This window comes from Leishmania donovani, chromosome 34, assembly GCF_000227135.1.
Source record: "Leishmania donovani BPK282A1 complete genome, chromosome 34".
Lineage (NCBI taxonomy): Eukaryota > Euglenozoa > Kinetoplastea > Trypanosomatida > Trypanosomatidae > Leishmania > Leishmania donovani.
Window position 1 is genome coordinate 1,635,524 of NC_018261.1, and position 19,109 is coordinate 1,654,632.

The 19,109-nt window shown below is 59.8% G+C and overlaps 8 protein-coding genes across 8 annotated transcripts; all 8 read left to right on the plus strand.

Annotated features, from left to right (window-relative positions):
- Nucleotides 1-326: 326 nt before the first annotated feature.
- On the plus strand, nt 327-1,793 carry LDBPK_344040 (hypothetical protein, conserved; the record flags this gene model as incomplete). Its single annotated transcript, XM_003864515.1, has 1 exon — nt 327-1,793. The coding sequence occupies one exon, from the start codon at nt 327-329 to the stop codon at nt 1,791-1,793; it is 1,467 nt and encodes a 488-aa protein (XP_003864563.1).
- Nucleotides 1,794-2,953: 1,160 nt separating this feature from the next.
- On the plus strand, nt 2,954-3,565 carry LDBPK_344050 (hypothetical protein, conserved; the record flags this gene model as incomplete). The annotated part of the gene is made up of 1 exon (XM_003864516.1): nt 2,954-3,565. The coding sequence occupies one exon, from the start codon at nt 2,954-2,956 to the stop codon at nt 3,563-3,565; it is 612 nt and encodes a 203-aa protein (XP_003864564.1).
- A 786-nt stretch (nt 3,566-4,351) lies between these two features.
- Nucleotides 4,352-4,648, plus strand: LDBPK_344060 (hypothetical protein, conserved; the record flags this gene model as incomplete). The annotated part of the gene is made up of 1 exon (XM_003864517.1): nt 4,352-4,648. The coding sequence occupies one exon, from the start codon at nt 4,352-4,354 to the stop codon at nt 4,646-4,648; it is 297 nt and encodes a 98-aa protein (XP_003864565.1).
- Nucleotides 4,649-5,429: 781 nt separating this feature from the next.
- Nucleotides 5,430-6,662, plus strand: LDBPK_344070 (hypothetical protein, conserved; the record flags this gene model as incomplete). Its single annotated transcript, XM_003864518.1, has 1 exon — nt 5,430-6,662. The coding sequence occupies one exon, from the start codon at nt 5,430-5,432 to the stop codon at nt 6,660-6,662; it is 1,233 nt and encodes a 410-aa protein (XP_003864566.1).
- Nucleotides 6,663-7,285: 623 nt separating this feature from the next.
- LDBPK_344080 (hypothetical protein, conserved) lies at nt 7,286-9,064 on the plus strand (the record flags this gene model as incomplete). Its single annotated transcript, XM_003864519.1, has 1 exon — nt 7,286-9,064. The coding sequence occupies one exon, from the start codon at nt 7,286-7,288 to the stop codon at nt 9,062-9,064; it is 1,779 nt and encodes a 592-aa protein (XP_003864567.1).
- A 271-nt stretch (nt 9,065-9,335) lies between these two features.
- Nucleotides 9,336-9,605, plus strand: LDBPK_344090 (Unc104-like kinesin, putative; the record flags this gene model as incomplete). Its single annotated transcript, XM_003864520.1, has 1 exon — nt 9,336-9,605. The coding sequence occupies one exon, from the start codon at nt 9,336-9,338 to the stop codon at nt 9,603-9,605; it is 270 nt and encodes an 89-aa protein (XP_003864568.1).
- Nucleotides 9,606-15,163: 5,558 nt separating this feature from the next.
- Nucleotides 15,164-15,874, plus strand: LDBPK_344100 (hypothetical protein, conserved; the record flags this gene model as incomplete). Its single annotated transcript, XM_003864521.1, has 1 exon — nt 15,164-15,874. One exon carries the CDS (start codon nt 15,164-15,166, stop codon nt 15,872-15,874), a length of 711 nt encoding a protein of 236 aa, XP_003864569.1.
- A 1,480-nt stretch (nt 15,875-17,354) lies between these two features.
- Nucleotides 17,355-18,554, plus strand: LDBPK_344110 (hypothetical protein, unknown function; the record flags this gene model as incomplete). The annotated part of the gene is made up of 1 exon (XM_003864522.1): nt 17,355-18,554. The coding sequence occupies one exon, from the start codon at nt 17,355-17,357 to the stop codon at nt 18,552-18,554; it is 1,200 nt and encodes a 399-aa protein (XP_003864570.1).
- Between the last annotated feature and the right edge of the window lie 555 nt (nt 18,555-19,109).

Consider the following 19,109-nt stretch of genomic DNA (forward strand, 5'->3'; position numbering starts at 1 on the left):
CGCATACCCATCTCGAGAAAGGCAGTGCCAACCGTTGACATGTGGCGCGCACATGTCGTTTCCTGCCTCCTCTCTTTCCGGCACCTGCCGTCTGTCTCTGTCTGCCTCGTGAGCGAGGTGCGCACGCACGTCTCGGCGAAAAAAAACGGGGCGACTGTGTTGCGTGTGTCGCACGCATGGCGTCGCTGTGGGTTGTTGGCCGGAAGACGTGATGTTTACTTCTCTTCCCTTCCTCCTCCTTCTCCTTTAGCACACGCACATCGGAGCAGGCGTGCGGGACGTACACACCCGCACAAGTGCGAAAGTCACGGGGCACGGTTTAACGCATGCAGTCGAAGGTGATTGCATTGCTTACCTCACGGCCGCTGTTGACCGCGGCTGAGGCGGCCATGGAGCTTGGGGTGGCTCATGGAGACTTGCAACCGATCTTTGCCTCCGTCGCCGCATCAAACAAGGGCGTCTACACACTTCTGACCGGCTCCGTCGAGGAAGCAGCCGACGGAAGCGCCACGGCGGTTGTGATGCGCAAGGCAGATCGCCTCGAGGAAGACACCTCCTCTTACGCACTCCTCTCCTTGACCTACCCCTCGAATATGTCAGCGTCGTCACTTCCGGTGCGGCTGCATCCCTGCAGAGAGGCATCGCTGCGCGCGTATCCATTAGTGGCAAGGAGCGACATGGAACCCCGCGCGGCAGCGACAGCTCCGCCGGTCGCCGCCGGTGCGCCAGCAGCAACAGAGCTGACAAGAACAGAAGACAGTAAGCCTGCGGCGGCATCGTTGTCTGCTGCTACTCCAGTCGCACCGACAATACCCCCACTAGCGCAGGACGAGCCGCCCCGAAGCACGCCGACTCCTGCGACTGTGACAGCTCCCAAGAAAGAGACGGCGGCTCGAACGCCGTCGCCGAAGGCTGCTCTCTTCGATAAGATGAAGGAGGCGGCGGCCACAAAGCGCCCTCGCACGGAGAAGGCGCAATCAAAGCCGCCGCGCCAACCAGCGAAACCGAAGAAGGTGGCGAAGACGGAGAACACGACGAGCTTGGCCAAGCTGGCGCGTGCGTCGAAGAGGAAGAGCGGCGGCACCCCTGCAGCCACAGGCGCCGGCACCGCGCCGACTTCCATGCGCTTTCTCGACGACGACGACGATGCGACGGCTCACTTTAGCCACAGCGAGGGCAGCACCAGCCATTCAGAGGCCATCGCGAAGGAGGAGCCGCCTATCTTTGACGTGGTCGAGGTGCCTGCCTCAAACGACGAGGTTATCATGTGTGACGACGCCCCACCGCTCGCATTCCGCCCAGCGGCGCCGCTGCCCTCTCCACCGACACCAACTCCTACCAAGAAGGGGCCCGAGGCCACGAAGGCGAGCTCAGCCGCTGCGGCGGCAGAGGCAGGTGCAGCACAGTGCAAGCTTAGCACCTTCTTCAACGCCGCGGTCGTGGAGTTCCAGAAGGCGTACGTGCGCGAGATGCAGACGGAGATGAAGGTGGAAAACGGCGAGTTTGTCTGCTGTGATGTACCCCGTTACAAGCACAGTGCCACGGGAGAGGTGATTAGCGAGGACGAGTACCACCACCGCACTGCGGCGTTTGTCCGAAGCAACTCGCAAGACGCCGCCGCAAACACCCCGAATCGGAAGTCCGCCGGCGCCTCCGTCGAGTCACCACCGTGTCCGACTGCAAAGCAGAAGACGGGTTCGCGAGGCACTGGGCAGAAGTCGGTGGCGCAAGAGGAAACGGCAGCGACGCCGGCCAAGACGCTTCACTCCTTCTTCAAGACTTCCTCGGCCTGACAAAGACGGTGTACGTGCTCGGTGGCGTTCCTGTGTTCGTCTTTTTTTTTTCCTTCCGGAGTTGGAAGAGAGCCCTCTGCGCAGTTCCAACGGTCATCCTTGTCGAGGGGAGGCGGGTGGCGTGTAACTGGAGAGCCTTGCCGGCTGCTAGTGTTGTTCACGATTGCCTAAGATGCTGAGGTGCGCCTGTGAAGCAGTTTTACTAGACTTCAGCGGTCTGTATGCATGGAGGGCGGTCTCCGACCCCGCTCTCCTCTCCGTCCCCCTCAAGGGGCTGGGCCCTGCGCATGAGCGCAGGGCTCCTTTACACCACCACCTGCGTCTTCTTTCCTCTCTCGGGTCTCCTGCACCTTCATAGAGGCAAACGCGCCTGCCGCTGCGCCGTCACGCACACGCGCTCGCAGTGCCCATCCATAGAATTCGTTTTTTTTTGTGTGTCAGACTTTTGCAGAGCAGCGGACCAAACAACGTAAAACTGCGGCGATGTACGCCACACGTGAGCTTGCATAACGTCCCGAAGTGCGTTGCACGACGTTTCATTGCCGCCACTCCGCTCTGCCCACCCGTCCTCCCCCCCTCTTATTCTTCTCTGTGCGCTTATGCGTGCATCACGTTGGGACACGAAAGAGACGCGATGTTTTCTGTGCGAGTAACGCAGAAGGGCCCTTCGCTGCCACTACTATGATAGCGGCTGAGGGAACGGCTTGTGCTGTCTCTCTGTCGACATTTTAGAAGCACATCCGCGACGACGCGGAACGGCGCCACTGCGTGGGAGCCGAGTCTCCCCTCCGTCCTCTTTGACAAAACGCGGCTGTCCGCGTACGAGCTGGCAAGAGGTGCTGAGGCGCACATATTTCTCCGCGGGCACTGCAAGAATCCTTTTCACAGCCTCCATGGTGGGCATGACGGACTCGGCCTCCTCCCTGCTCTTTCTCCCTGTTCTCCCTAATCGTCCTCCTTTTCTGCGCTGCAGGCGCGTGGATGCGGTACGAAAAGTAAACACAAGACTATCGCTGCCTGTCCTTTGCCCACGCCGTTCTTCTGTTCCGTGGCTGTTCTCTCGGCGAGGGTACGCAGGCATTGCCTTCTCTGAGCTCCTTCAGTGTCTCTCTGTGGGGGGTGGCTCTCAGCCGCGCTGCGGACGCCGCACGCGCCGCGGCATGAGCAAGCAAGTTCTTGAATCCCTTCCGCTGGCGAAGGGGAAGGACATCCACAGCCGGATAGCAAAGTTGGCACTCTACAAGGAGTGTCTCGCCCTGGCGTACCTCGTGCGCAACAAGCTGGTTCGCGAGCACACGCTGCGGGAGGTGCGTGAGAAGTGGCTCGAGCACCGCGGCGACGGTGGCCACACCCTGCAACTCCAGCTGGCCAGCTGCCTGGATAGAATCGCGTACGGCCGCATGTGCCACTCAAAGGCGCGCCAGCGCCTCCTCCCTAATGCGAGCGAATCGTACGACTGGGGGGTGGTGAATCCGATGGAGAACCACGAGAAGTTGATTCGCCGTCGAGAGGAGCGGCAATGCCCGGACGCGTTTAACCACAGCCGCGGTAAGCGCGATTTTGTGCCCATGTCGAATTGGGGCTACGGTAACATGGACCCGGACGCGATTGCGAAGCACAAGGAGCTGACGGACCGGCAGCACTTCATTGGGCCCCATTGGCGCGATCGGCCGAGGCCGATGGTCCTCGAGGACCTGAGCTTTGAGGAGGAGCTCTACGTTCACTTTCAAGGAAAGCCCAAGATGCGGAAAACGCCCAAGAAGCACTTCTGATGTCGCTGCGTGGGCGTTGGTGTGCGTGCGTGCAGCCACAGGGCCGACCCTGCACCCGTGATCCTGCACATCACCACGGCAGAGAAGCTCGAGGGTGGCCGAGGAGCCATCTCGGTGCCATGCCGCCACACGCCCTCCTCTTCGTCAGCCTTTTTGTTTTCTCTCCCTTGTGCAGGTATTTGTTTTGTGCGTGCCTTCGCAGAGCCGAGCACCACTGACACTGCTCTCCTGCTGCGTGGTGGCACACACAGGCACACAGACGCGAACAGATGCTGGGCACACATCCGCATGGCAAGACACCCTTCGCTATTATCCCTCAATGCTTCTCCTGTCCTTTCATGCGCGATGCCCCCCTCCCCCTCCTCTCGTCACTGCAGGGCGAGAGCCGCCAGATGAGTCGCGTGCAAGCGAGCAAGCCATTGGAAGTGCAAGGCAAGAAAGAGGGCAGGACTGCCAGGGGTCCGCATTGCGTGCCAGCAATCCGCCACCTCCCTCACCTCCCGTCCCCTCCGGTTGGTCTTTTCCCGGCGTTTAGTAGGGTGGTGGTGGGGTTATAGGAGTGCTGCGCCACGAGTATCGCCACGATGCGCCATAACTCTCGCCCTCTCTCTGCGTTACTGTCCCTTCTGCCCGAACTTTCCCACCTACATCTCCGCTATTCTTTCACGCGATACAAGTCGCGCGACGGCCACCGCGTCTTCTCTTGCCTTTATTCAGCCCCACCGTGGACTTTTCGGCGCTTGTCGTGCGTTTCATCGGCTCACAGAGGCGCTCCGCCTGACAGCCATGTCCCAACTATCGATCGTAAAGGATCAGCTGCTTAGTAAGGGCATCAACCACTTTGTGGTGCTATCCAGTTCCGGTCAGGTGGTCGAGTACAGCGGCGACTTTGAGATCAAGGAGAAGCAGGTGCTGGCGTACGCTATTATTCAGCAATGCTCTGCGCTGTTTGCGAAAGGTGAATCGATGAAGCGAGTCACCATGAAGTTCGACGACGTGCTTTACGTGGCGACGACTGTTCAAGATAGTGCGATGGTGTACGGCGTGGTGGCCAAGCGTCCCACGAACGGGGCGACGATGTAATGCCCGCCTGCGCACCGGCGACAGTTTGTTTGTTTCTGAAAGAAGGCGGTTGTAGGACATGTGGTATCGGTGTATCTGTGAGTACCGCACCCTTCCCGTTGCCTGTATCGGCGTCTGCCTCTCCGCTGCTTTGTCTCCCTGCGGGCGGATCTATTTCGCTTCTTTTGTGTTGCTTCTCCGCGTTGTGGACTATGGAGAAGGTGAAGCGCTGTAGCGCGGCATGCTGTCTGGGACGAAGCTCCCTCGACGCCACTCTCTGCGCCTGTTGCTTCGTTGCGCCATTCGCATCTGCCAAATCATCAGCTTTAGGCCGGGCACTGAGGTGTTCACTGCACTCCTTCGCCCTTGGGGGATGTGCTTTGTGCGGGCAATTGCACGTCTCAGCGCTGTGACATGTGCTCTACCGGTGCAGTGAGCTGGGATGCATGACAGCTCTCCATCCGTCACCCCCCCCTCTCTCTCCTCCTTTTCCCTTTCCCTTTCCCTTCATTTCCTGTATTCCTGCACGTTGGAGACTCACACGGCGTGAAGCAAAATTGCGTGTGCTGCAAACGGGTAATGTGAGGCTGTGCAAATTCAACTATCCACCATCTTTCCCTTTCTCGCTCCCCTCCCGCTTCCCTCTCGCTTCTCTGACGCCTTCCACCTCTCCACGTGTGTGTGCGGGCGTGTGTGTGCGTCACAAGACACCGACGGCAACGAACTTCGCCTTTTGGTGTGTGCGTGTGGTTCTCTCGCTGCCAGCCCAGCCGCGTTAGCGTCGTCCCTCATTCCGCCCTCAATGAGCACCACGGCGTATGCCTTGGTCGCAAACGAAAGGCAGTACCCTCTCCAGGTGGGGAAGAATGTAGTCGGCCGCAGTAGCGTCCCTGTAGAGGGCGTCTCCTTCATCAACTTGGAATCGCCGCTGGCAGCGATCAGCCGCATGCAAGCGTTCGTAGACATCGGCGCCAACGGCGATGCGTGGATCAGCGACTGCAATAGCACCAACGGCACCTTCCTTAGCATACGCCCCGGGCCGGGCATTCGACTCGAGGCAAATCGCTACTACCAGCTATCGCCGGGATGCCGCATTGTGTTTGGGGACGTGGTGTGCACTTTCGAGACGCTGAGCGAGGCACTGCAGGCGCCGGAGCACCCAGAGCACCCTCTTACGTCTCTCTCTCTCCCCACACGCAAGACGGAGTCCCTGGGTGTCATCGATGCCTTCACCGACAGCGCGGCCAAGACCACCCCGCTAAGGCATCCGTCAAAGCAGGCCAACGCGCACCGGAGTAACGTTCCCTACCTCGACGAAAGTGGAAGCCTCTCGCGGGAGCCTGCTGCGTTGCGTGAAACAGTCTCCACAACGAAGAAAGCCCCACGCCGCGAGCGACGAGAGCCGACAGCGCCGTCGCCACCGCTAAAGCGGACCAAGGTAGAGTCTGCGGCACCGTCCTCGTCTCTCAAGGTAGAGACCGCCGCCACTGCGAAAGCCACGACAGCCGCACGAGCACATGCGGCACGGCCACATGTGTGTCTGACGGGGATGGACAGCGATGAACGGGCGGCCGTTACAAAGCGAGTGCGTGAGCTGAAGGGCCGTGTCGTGGATGACATCACCAAAGCAAATCTCCTCGTCGTAGCAGCACCGCCGGTCCGAACACCAAAGTTCATCGTTGCCGTGGCACGGGGCATTCCGGTGGTGTCGGTAGATTACATCTGTAACCGGAGGGCCGCGCTCGACGACGCGCGCCATCATATCGTGGGTCTCAAGACAGACCAACACACCTACACGGCAGCAGAGCTGAAGAAGGTGATTTATCGAAAAGATGCATCCCCACTTCTGCAGGGTGTTTCGTTCAACATCGCTGCGTTGTCCACCAAGACGAAGAGTGTGGCGGCGGAGATCATCTCCTCCTCGGGGGGAGAGGTGGTGAGCACCAAAAAGGGCGGCGGCACAGCCCTAACAGACGAACAGCTCGACAAGCTCTACGACTCCATCCTGCGTGGTAAGGTGTCCGACGTGTTGTAGTGTGCAATCGCACAGACGCCCGGCAACGAGAGAGAGAGAGAGAGATCCAGTGTTCTCGACAAGCACCGCATCATCACGTCACGCATAGATACGTGCAACACAAGCGTTGCGCATTTCACGAAACAAACGCGCGGAAGAACTGTCGTGTCGTTCCCCAATGTGGTGATGCGCTTTTGCCGGTTCTCGAATGTGATGCTGGAGGCGCCAGCAGGAAGCTGATCGCAGTCTCTTTGAATCTGTGCGCATACTTATCGCCCCGCGCCTGGGGTGAGCGGCGCGGCACCTTGCGCGGTGACGTCGGCTGCACCGAGAGGCCGCCGAGTAGTCTCATGATTTCTCTCTCGATCACTTCTTTTTCATGACCGCCACTGCCGTGCGTCACAGCCCCCGTCAGTGCTTCGGGGCAGCCGTTGTGCGTCGACTTGAGCCATCTCACTTCATTTCTCTTCGCTGCCGCGCACGTGCCGTTGCCTCACCGTTTCTATTCCTCAATCGCGACCCTCTCCTCTCTCTCTGCTGTGTTTCTCTTCGCTTCTGCCGCCGCCACTTGGGGTGCGCGCCATCACTGGAGTACTGTACACGTCGGCAAGAGTGGTGTCGCCGTGGACGACTGTCGACGACAGATGGCGTCAAAAAGGCTTCGGTCAAACGTTGACGTAGTGGGCGGCATCAACGAGTTACTGAACCTTCCGGTCCGCTCTCCGCCGCACGGGGAGGAACGCCTCGACACTACATCGTTCAGTTGTCAGCCGAACTCGTTCGTGCGAGTCACAGAGACCGACGATATGCGCCCTTCTGCGTTGAAGCGCCTTCGGACCTCTGAATCGTCCGCTGGTGTGTCGTCCCGAAGCCCCCGCTCCGCCTCGCCTTCCTCGCCACGCACGACGAGTGACAGCGTCGGCGGCGATGAACTCGACCTGCTGCGGCGCAAAGACGAGGAAGTGGCCGACATGGCGCTCTTTCTCGCGAAAACCGTCGGTGAGACGTCGTCGCGGCACTCCCTCGCGGAGCTTGTCGGCCTTCTCGTCCGTAGCGGTGTGCCGCGTGTGGCGTTGGCATTGAAGCGAGTGGGCGCGCAGACGACCTTTGTGGGCAATCTGCATCAGGCGACTTCGTTCACGGGCAATGAGCGCCGAATCGCCGTTGCTCTCTTTTCCAGTCTCATGACCCACGTCGACGCGGAGGCGCTGTTCCAGAAGTGCGTGGTGACGTTTCTCGTCAAGTCTTTGACTCTGGCGGACTGGCAAGAAGCCTCACCTGCTCTTGCGCACCGCATCGCATCGCATTGGTCGGCGCGCCGGAAGCAGAAAGGAACGGCACAGCAACCGCCATCCGGCAACTCATGCGGCGTGGCAGACGGCCTCGAGAGCCAAGTAGCGAAGCTGTGCGGGGGTGTAGCGGAGAGCTCTGGAAGCTATGAAGACAAAAGCTGCGCCTCACTCGCCCTCCGCTCGCTCCTGACAATCATGTTCGCCTACAATACGAGCCCTCACATCGCTGCCTCGCGACATCTCTCCGTGCCGCTCCTCTTCGCCAACGCCGGTGGGCTTCAGCAACTAGGCAAGCTTTTGAGCAGCAGGGAGATGCAAGAGCATGCGCTGGCGCTGCTAGAGGTCCTGACAGCAACAGAGGAGCTCAGTCTGCAGAATGACGGACTTTTGGAGCTTGTGCCTGCGCTTGTAGCGCAGCTGCGCACGAGTGCGGTTGAAGTACCCGTACTCAAGGTTCTCACGAACATCACGAACATCCTGCCGCACGCCCTTTCAGCGACCGGCACTGTGAAGCCATTCACGCAATTTGCGCTTGAGACCCTTTCACGTTCGCGGGCGCTCAGCACTCCTGACGAGACCGAAATCTTCGCCCTTTGCTGCGCCATCAACGTGGTAAAGTACGAGTCGAAGGAGAAGGAGTCTCCGGAGGCAGAGCTTGCCTCGGCCCTTGTTGCTTCGCAGGATACGCTGATGTCCCTCGCATGCGTGATGATGGAGAGCTACCGGTGCAGCAGTACGGAGCAGCTGGTACGCAGTGGCTATTACGCACTTCTGCTAGGCGCACTCTCGTTGGTGCCTGTTGCCGAAGAAGAAGGTAGCACCACGTTGCGTGTGCCCGTGATGACGGCTGTGGCTAGGGTGTCGGATGGCCATTCCGTTGGGCTTACGGCGGGCCACCAACCCATGCGCATTGTTGTCGCCATCATTCAAGAGTTCCTCTTGTTTCAGAGCTCGGCGGGGACGCTGACAAAGGAGGCGGTGCTGGAGATGAAGGCGCTGGTGGACCGCATTCTCAGCAGCAATCACATCGACGTTGCTTCGCACGGTGACCGCGGAACCACTACTGCGGAAACCATCACCGCGGTGTCGACGGACAAGGACGACGACCTCGTTCTGGGCCAACTGCTTTAGCGTCCCCGTTGACACAGCACATCTTAGGTAGCGTCGAAGAGATCGATGGGTGTTCTCCTGAGATAACCTGAACAGGAACTGAAAAGTCGCAGCAACGGTGTGCGCATTGATTGGTGCTTGCGCGTGTGCGTTATTTCTTGTTTATTTTTCCGATGGGCAGTGAAGTAGCAGTGCTCCTACCCACTGCCCTCCAGTGCTCTGCTAGCAGCATTGCGGCGCTTGTCGGTGCATTACGGGCTGGAGGTGCAGATGCGTACGATCACTGCTCTCGATGTCCCTCTTCCTGTCCTCTCGCTCGCTCGATGATTGCCTCACTCCCCATCCCTCTCTCTGTTCTCCCTCCCGATGCTCCTTTCACGCTTCCCGCTCGACGTGCAACCAACTAACACGCACAGCACACACACACACACACACACACACACACACATACACACGCAAACGCACACACGCGCGCTTTATTTTGGCTGGGCTCCCACGCAGAACGTCTGTTGGCCATGTCCGTCAAGGTCGCCGTGCGGTGTCGCCCGATGAGCGAGCCTGAGCTGAAGGCAAACGCGGAAGTTATCGTCCGCATGAACGGCAACGAAGTAGAGCTACGGGGGTCTGTTGACGGCTACGGCGGCAAGTTCCTGTACGACAGCGCACTCTGGTCGACCGGGCAGGTCGTGAACGGCTCCAGCAACGCCGAGGCGTCACAGGCGTACGTCTACAATGCGATCGGGGCGGAACTGTTGGAGCACATCATGACCGGTTACAACGGCTGCATCTTCGCCTACGGACAGACGGGAAGCGGAAAGACGTACTGCATGATGGGCCGTGACAAGGACGATCCCGGGCTGATCCCGCGCATCGCCCAGAGCCTGTTTGAGCAATCCGTCGCGCTACGCGAGCAGAACATTGAAGTGTGCGTGGAGGTGTCCTACTACGAGATCTACAAGGAGAAGGTACGATGCCTACTGCGCCCCACCCAGGGCGGCTACGACGACACGCGGCTGCGTGTGCGAGAGCATCCAAAGTATGGCCCCTTTATCGAGGGACTTGCTAAGTTCGTGGTCAGCACGCCCTACGAGTTTCTGAATTTGATGAGGGACGGCAACAAGGTGCGAACCACCGCCTCAACAGCGATGAACGCGACGAGCAGCCGCTCCCACGCCGTCTTCGCCATCACGCTCACACAGAAGCAGCAGAAAGGCAACCTCATCACACAAAAGACGTCGCGGTTGAACCTGGTCGACCTCGCCGGCAGCGAGAGGGCGTCGAAAACGCTGGCAACCGGGAAGCTGCTGACGGAGGGTGCCACCATAAACAAATCGCTCACCTGCCTCGGTAAAGTCATCAGCGCTCTCGCCGAGGCGGAAGAGTCGGGCAGGAGTCGCCACATTCCCTACCGTGACTCAACGCTGACGTGGATTCTAAAGGACAACCTCGGCGGCAACTCGAAGACGGTGATGCTCGCCACTATCAGCCCTTCGTCGCTGCAGTACGAGGAGACGCTGAGCACGTTGCGCTACGCAGAGCGGGCCAAAAAGATTGTGAACAAGGCGGTCGTGAACGAGACGAACAACAACGAGGTCATTGCGGCACTGCAGAAGGAAATTTGGACGCTCAAGAGCCAACTCGCGAACGCGTCGATGAATGAGCGGGAGCGGCTGCAGGAGGAGCTAGCGGCGAGCGAGGCCGTCAAGAAGGAGCTCACCTCGTCTCTGGGGGAGAAGCTGGCCTACACCAAGAGGCTGATGGAGGAGCGCGAGGAGTACATGCACCAGCTAGAGGTGAAGCTGAGCGCGCAGGCGGAGGAGATTGAGAAGTTGCGCAGAGCCAACGAAGAGAAGGAACGGCGCATCGATGAGCTGCTGCAGCGCATTCACAGCCTAGCCGCTTCAGGCAGTCCGCCGGACGGCGAAAAGGTGGAGCGGATTCAAGAGCTCGTGGCAGCACTGGAGCAGGAGCAAAGCACGGCCAAGACGCGCATGAAGGAAAACCAGCAGCAGCAGCAGCAGGCTACCAGCGCCTCGCTGGACAGCAGCGAGGACGACGCGGAGTCGCATTCGCTCGCCGTAGCAAACCCTTCGGGGCGCCTCAACACGACGGCATCAAACACCGCCGCCACGCTGGCGGCGGTGCCAGAGACAGAGCGGAGTGCCCCTGCTGTCGCGGACATGGCAACGGAGCTGCCAGTCACTGTGCGCGCCGCCATTCAGAAGAGCCACTCCGCGTTTGTCGTCTACACTGACCCGAACGCCGAAGACGTCGACCACGACCTTGTCCTGCAGTCTGGCTACGAGAGCGCTGACGAGGACTTGATCTTAGACGAGGAAGTCGAGCTTGCCGCGCCAGCAGACTCTGACCTCGACGACATTCTCACTGAGGACTCCGCTCTTGAACTGCCGACGACAAGTCCGTTGACGAGGGACGGCGACGCTGACGAGCTGCTCGCTGACCCAGACATCGTTCTAGACGAGTCGGTAAGCGAGCCGCCTGCTACACCGGCCCCCGCCACTGAGTCCCCGAGGAAAGAAGCGCCGGTGCAGGACGCGTTCTCGTCACCAGCGTCGACGCCATCTTCACGGATCGCCACAAATGCATCGACGAGGGCGGTCGTACCGGCGTCCTTGACAGCAGATTCGACCCCATCGGTGAAGCGGCGCGCTGCTCTATCAGGAGGATCACTGATCGTATCTCAAGCCTCGGCTGAGTCGCCGACGCCGCCGCCTGTAAGCGGGAAAGAGGCGCCTGCATTGTCGAATAGGCGAGGTGCGATCATCAACGGGACCCACGTGACGCCTAAAGACTTCTTTACGAAGTCGAGCGAGCGGCCCGAGATCTACGCGCCGAATGACCGCACCGCCCAGCTCGTCATTAGATCGCATGCGTTGCCGAACAACCGCTACCTGCACGAGCCGTTTCGCGCGGTCAATCTGACCGAGGCTTCCCCGACGGGGCAGAAAACGTCATGCGTCTGTGAGATCGACATGTTTCGTGGTCGCTTTCGCAACCTCGACACGGCCGGCGTCAAGTCCTTCGACCTTTCCAGCGTGAACCTCTTCCGCGTGGAGAAGGACCCTCGGCACTCGCGACGGTTGACGCTGTACTTCCTCGACGCCCCACATCGCTACGCGCTCGAGTTCGGCTCCACGGCGCGCCGCCAGCAGTTCTTCGAACTGGCAATGCTGATGCGGCGCAACTCCGTGCTCTGGTGCCCGTCTCTCTGTGTGGACGGTGAGAACGACGTCTCCATCACCGTCAAAGGCACCACGCTGCAGCGGCCCGGCAACAGAGACATCTCTGTCACTGGCGAGGTAAAGATGACAGTGGCGCGTATGCCGTATGAGGTGATCGACATGTGGTACGGCTGCTTCTCGCTGGAGGGGAAGCCACTGCCGCGCAGCATGGCGGTGTTCAGCGGCTTCTTCCCAAAGGATCAGCGCGAAATCTATGTCATCGGCGTCATTGACGTGCCAGCGTCGCTGCTTGGAAACGATGAGCTGGCGAGCTACTTTCTTGCGTACATTGGCGCCTCGACGTACGTTGTCCTCGCCAACACAGCCCTTTCGTCGGATACGCGCCACACCAGCAATGCCATGCTGGTTCTCTGCAAGCGCTCCTTCATTGTCCGAGTGACAAACATTCAGCTGCTGGAGTCTCTGTCGCTGCGGAAGGAAGGTGTGCATCACGGCGACTTCACCGCCGCGGGGTGTTCGCTGCGAATCAACGAGTCCTCTCTATGTGTAATTCTGGTCAACGCGAAACCCGGCGCCTACACCACGCAGAGCCGGGCGGCGTGCATTCGCTCGTTGCTGTCAGGCTTTCCCTTTGTAAAGACGTCGGTGGATATTTCCATGCGGTTCGACTACTTTATCGTCTCCGGCGCCTTCAACTTCGGCGGCGACTTCAGCTCCGAAGATGCGCTCATTCGGGAAATCCTTGCTGACAACCTCATGTCGAACATGCGCGAGATGGAACCCAGCACGACCCTCTCCAGCGCACCGTCACCTCTTCGCGTTTTCTACGCTGTCCGTCCCAGCGTGTCGCGCATGGACATGTCGGTCTACTCGACGTCGCGGGCGCTCACGTTTGCGAATGTGTTCTTCTCCGCCGACATCTTTTGCCAGCGCTCCTTCCTGAGCTTGTTTGCCGAAGGTGTGCCGCGCGTGCGGTTGCTCCTGAGCCGTGTGACAATCAAGGGTGTGCGGCTCCCGCACACCCGGTGTGCGGAGCTGCAGGTGTCGCTGGATGTCTTGGAGGGCTCCCCAACCACGTTCCGGCTTTCCCCGCAAGACGGCGACTACGTTATCCCGGACTCGACGCACACGGCTCTTTACCCGTGTGTCAGCCACACAGAGTACCTCCGACTGCAGACGCTGACGTTCTCTCTACTGGACAGGATTGGGCCGGCGGAGGCGCACAAGCACGCCTTGGTTGCTTCCGGCGTCTTTCCGCTGAAGTCGGTGACCTTGGCTGAACCAGTGCTGCTGCACATTCCACTCTACTACGAGGGATGCGCCGTTGGCAAGCTAACGGCGGTGCTGCTGCAGGTCTACTATGAGCGTAACAGCGCCGAGTTGAGCGCTCTCGGCTTGCGTGACGCCCCGTACGCCACTATCTTCTCCTGCTACGAGAACGAAGTGCGTCGAGCCAGTGGTCAATGGACTCCTGCCTCAATCGTCGATGACGGTCTGTTTCACTTTTCCGCTGAAGACCCGACCGAGTCACAGGAACGTGAGGCGTGCTCTCTACCGGACCCGCATGCCTGGCGCTGGACGACGGAGTGGCAGCACGACCACCGTGAGGACGATCCACAAGGATGGGTGTATGCAGACGGCGTCGGTGCAGACCTGCAGCTGAGCGCCACCGCCTCCACCAGCATACGTCGTCGTCGATGGGTTCGCGTCATGCAGGCAAGCGGACCCATCGCTTACCACTCGTACTTGGCTGACAAGCTGAAGACGGCGGCAGTGTGAGTTGGCGGCATCGGCGCCCAACTTTTCATCGCACGCGTCGTCGCGGTGGCGCGCACACAGCTGCCTGTCTATCTTGATGTGAATTGAAGCCCAGCCTATGGCCAAGAAGGGCTTCCGCAGTGGCGGTGGTGGCGGCCATCGCCATACCCATAGACCCGAGGAGGGGCCGCCTCCCGTTGCGTCACCGTCCTCGCCCTCACCGTGACTTTGTTTCCGCTCTCTCAACATATGCCTCTCACGCACCTGCCCCACCGTAGCAGCCCAAGCGCACATGCTCGTAAATTCCCCTTCACGCACGTGGAGCGGTACATGTGCATATACCCCTCCTCCTTCCATATTCTTTACGTTACTCACCGGTCGCCATCTCTACCCTGCTCATGTTCTTTCTTTCTGTTAGTCGGTGCGTGACTGTCCTTTGCCCTCGCGCCCCCTCGGCGGTGTGTCAGCCTTGCGCTTCATGGCGTTGTTTCTTTTCCCTGTGGCACATTTTTCTTACCACCTCTCTCTTCTTCTCAGTGCCGCGTGTATCACCGCCTCGGAGGACTCTTAAGGCAGCGCACACAAACACACACACACACGCACACACACAGACGCACACACCTCCTCACTCAACGACGCGGCGCAGGAGAGGAAGGTGTGCGTGCGTGTGCGCTGCTACGTGTCCGGTTCAGTGACAGTGTGATCGCCCCCCCCCTTCCCTTCTTACGGTGTTTCTCTGAAGTAAGGGGCAGCAGCTAATGGCCGTGTACCGCGTTAAGCGCGGAAGTGTGCGTGTGGGTGATGCAGCGCACACAGGCACGCATGCGCACACCCTACTTTGGCTGCGTAGTTGTTGTTGTGTTTTGTGATCCCGCTCACCGAGTGCCGTCTCACGGTTGAGACCCCTTGGCCACTCTGAGGCGAGCACTGGAGCAAACGGTGCAATGATTGTAAACGCCTCCGGCACCCACAGGCACGCTGCCATTCTGTTCACGGCACTCCCGCCAGCAGGAATGCCGGGAAGCAGGGATCCGGCAACACCTCAACCGACACTTTTTGTTTCCCTGGCCCTTTCTCCCTTCTCTCGCCGTGCGCTATCGCGGCGGACGCACACCTTCGACTTTTCCACAAAGTCTTCTTCTACAGACGCGAAACGAACATGAAGAACGCCAACCGCCCCAGGGCGTCCGTGAGCTTCGCTCGGGAGCGAATCGTGTCAACCGCTGCGGCGTCAGCCACGAAGGGGCCTGCGATGCAGTTCGTCTCCAAGGGAGCGCGAAGCGACATGGAGCTGGTTTTTGACCGACTTCATGCTCTAGACAAGTCCGCCCAGTCTGACACCATTAGTGGTAAGGGACTGGCACAATTCCTGAGTGAGGTCGGCGTCGAGGAGTCGTCCTTAGAGTGCATGGTGCTCCTGTGGAAGTTGGGCGCCACTCAGAAAGGCTGCATCACGCGGTCTGAGTGGCTAATATCCGTGTATGCCCACGGCATCGAGTCCATCGTACAGATGCGCCAAAACGTCACCGAATGGGTAAAGGATGTTCGCGAGAGCGGCGGCTCTTTTCTGCTCATGTACAACTATCTGTACGACTACATCCGCGGCGAGGAGGATCGCCGCATGACGCTGACAACTGCACTCAGCGCGTGGGACGTCTTTTTCAGCAAGAACGACCTCTACGCAAAGTGGAAGGCATGGGCAGTGGCCAACGTCAAGGGCGGCGTTTCCCGTGACCTTTGGCGGCAGCTCGGAATCTTCTTCACGATGGACACGACTGCCGCGCAACGCTTCGGCGACCAGATCTCTGCTCTGCCGTGGCCATCGGCAATCGCTGACTTTCTCGACCAGGGCGGTGTGCCGGCCTCGTGATTTGGCGCACTGATGGCATGTGAGGAGACGCTCATGCACATGTGGTCTTGAAACACTCAAACCCGTTTTGTTAAAGCTGGGGAGGAGGTGAAGAAGCAGCGGCATCTGTGGTGTTGGGGTCATCGTGGATGTATTTATTTTATTTCTCTTGTCTGCGGCTCTGTGGATCTTCTCAGCCCATCCCCATTCCCCTTCGATGGTGCATACAAAATATCTTTCTCCGCTATTTGTGATGGACCGATATCGACTCGAACTTGGAATACAAGGAAGAGCGCAACACATCATCCGTCAACGTGGTTGCGCTGACATCCAAAGAGGCGCAGCCACGTCTTCCTCGCCTCTCACCGACGTCTGTGCGCCCGCCATATTGTCGGTGTTTTTTTTTTTTCTACCGCTCACCAACTCTCCCGTTTATTGCACAAGCAAGCACCACGTTTGGCGCTCGCACGCTTGACTGCAGCATGCCGCACGAAAACCCCATGCGCCGACGCTCGTGTCTCTCTGCAGCCCTCATTCCTCTCCTTCCAACACCTCTGCTCCCTTTTTCTTCCGATTATTCACACGATCACTCACGACGGGGAAAGGGTGGGGGAGAACACCACAGTGCGTGGCCCCTCAGCCTCCAGCAGCCGTGCTCTGTGTGGGGAGGAGCTGAGCAGCCCCACACTCCCCTCCCCCAACCCCATGCGAGTGCAGCGCCACTGCTGGCGGTGACGTGGCCAAGCGCCTACGGCGTAGGGAGATCAGAGCGACCTGCGGCGGTGAACAAGCTTGCGCCATCCATACGATAGGCGAAGGTGGCAACGTGGCTCGAACGCATTCCAGGTGGCCCCCGCACTGCCTGCTGGCGGGGGAGGCCGAACCCCCCGGAGGGCTGCACTGTGTGGCGACCTGCTCAGCCGGTGGGTCGAGTTTGGCGTGGAGAGTGTGCCGAGACGACGAAGGCGGCGCATCGCTGTACCGCGTGTGTGTGCGGCTGCTTTGCACTACTGGATGTGCCCCCCCCCTCCCCCCTCCGGCGCCTCCTGCGGCAGGAGAGGCAGAGTGCGGCCGAACACACGCTGTAGGGCAGACACAAGAGGCACCTTAAATCACAAAAAAAAAAAGCAGAACATCCTCGCACACGAATCCCTGCGCTGCTGCGGATCTGGTTCAAAGAGTTGCGGGCGCCTACTAATGCGTTCTCTCATACTTCGACCGACACACACTGATAGGCGTACGTGCAGATCAGCTGCTGCGGACAACTCTTACGATTAGGAGCTTTACGCCCCCTCCCCTTTCGGGCACTGATGTCCTGTCTTGCCCGTTCTTCTCACCCCCTCCCCTTTCCCGTCTTTCTCCACTGCCTGACCGTGCACATTCTCGCCATCCTTGGGAGAGGAATGACTTGCTGCTCTACGCAGCAGACCTAGAGAGGCCTTTGTTGCGGGCGCCTCGCGGCAACGACCTTCGTCGCTTCTGCGCTTGCGTCGAAGGAGAGATGGACTCTCTGGAGCTCGTGTGCAATTTTGTAGGCAGCAGCGCGGCCGAAATCGAGAAAGTCGTCGAGGACAAGTCATTCCTGAATCTCTGCAACCGGCCGCTACCTAATGGGCAGTACCCAATTCACGCCCTGGCGAGCAGGCACAACGCGAAGGGTGTGGAATTGTTATTGCAGGTGGGCGTCGATGCAAACCAAGCGTCCGAAGAACCCGGGAACCGACTAGGCTTCACAGCAGCCCACTATGCAGCGATTGCCAACTGTGTGCATGCGCTGGAGGTGCTGAAGCGTTACAACGCCGACCTCGATCGCCCTGCCGCGGACCAGTGGACCCCGCTGCATGCGGCCACGTTTCGCGGGCGGAGCGCGGCGGTCCGGGCACTTGTGGAGCTAGGCGCAAATATCGACTGCGCTACTAGCGAAGGGCACACCCCGCTCGTGTTCGCCGTTAACCTTGGTCGAATCAAGGATGCGCGCTATCTGCTTCAGAACAACGCGATGGTTCAGCTCAACGATGCACACCACGACAACCTTCTTCACTATACCCTGCACTACCGACTTGCACAGGCCGTGAATGGGGACTACAAGCTCCCCGATAGCCAGCTCGACATCGCTGTGCTGCTGGTGCTCAACGGCGTTCGCCCGGATGAGCAGAACGACGAGGGGGACACGCCCACGCGATACGTAGCCGCCACACTGCCATCGCTTCCCAAAGCGCTGGACCTTATCTTCGCCAACGCCGACAAGCTGCATTTTATGCCGACAGAGTGCAACTATCTTACTCTGGTCGCCGCTACAACGAGCTTCCTTGTCGACAAAACGGGCGTGGCGGCCGGGCAGGCGCAGACACTCGTCGATATTATGGCAGCCCTGGAAAAAGAACGCAAGGCGAGTCGACCAATGCGCACTGTCGCTGCGGACCGCGTAACAGATGCTGCAGCCTCTCCCTCCCTGCCTGCAAGCCACCCAGCGGTACCTGCGGAGGTGCTGGATCTACCCGGTGGAAAGCCCAACAGCAAGCAGTGCCCTTCCCTCGCACGAGCCGCGAAGGTGCAAGCGAATGAGCACGCCGCCGAGAACGGGGGCAAGTGCCCGCACTGCCCCTTTGCCTTCCTCATGATGCGCTGTGATAAGGGGACGCTTCTGCTCGTCGGGACAGCGTTTCTTCTTGGCTACTTCTGCGGTCATAAAGCGCGCTGAATGAGGCAGAGAGTTAGGTGTCGGCTCCCGCAAAACAAAACGGCGGCCGATCCCTTTACTCGCCTGCCATGCGGCGGACATGCTCATCACACACCAGAGTCGACATTATCGTTTCTTTTTTTTTTTACGCTGTGGAACCATCAGCTGAGAGTACGCTGGAACTGTGTATTGCCGGCACCGCAGAGAGCACTCATGTATCTTATGCTTTCAAATTTCCCTCATGACCCCTCACGACGGGGAAGGGGGGGGAGAACACCACAGTGCGTGGCCCCTCAGCCTCCAGCAGCCGTGCTCTGTGTGGGGAGGAGCTGAGCAGCCCCACACTCCCCTCCCCCAACCCCATGCGAGTGCAGCGCCACTGCTGGCGGTGACGTGGCCAAGCGCCTACGGCGTAGGGAGATCAGAGCGACCTGCGGCGGTGAACAAGCTTGCGCCATCCATACGATAGGCGAAGGTGGCAACGTGGCTCGAACGCATTCCAGGTGGCCCCCGCACTGCCTGCTGGCGGGGGAGGCCGAACCCCCCGGAGGGCTGCACTGTGTGGCGACCTGCTCA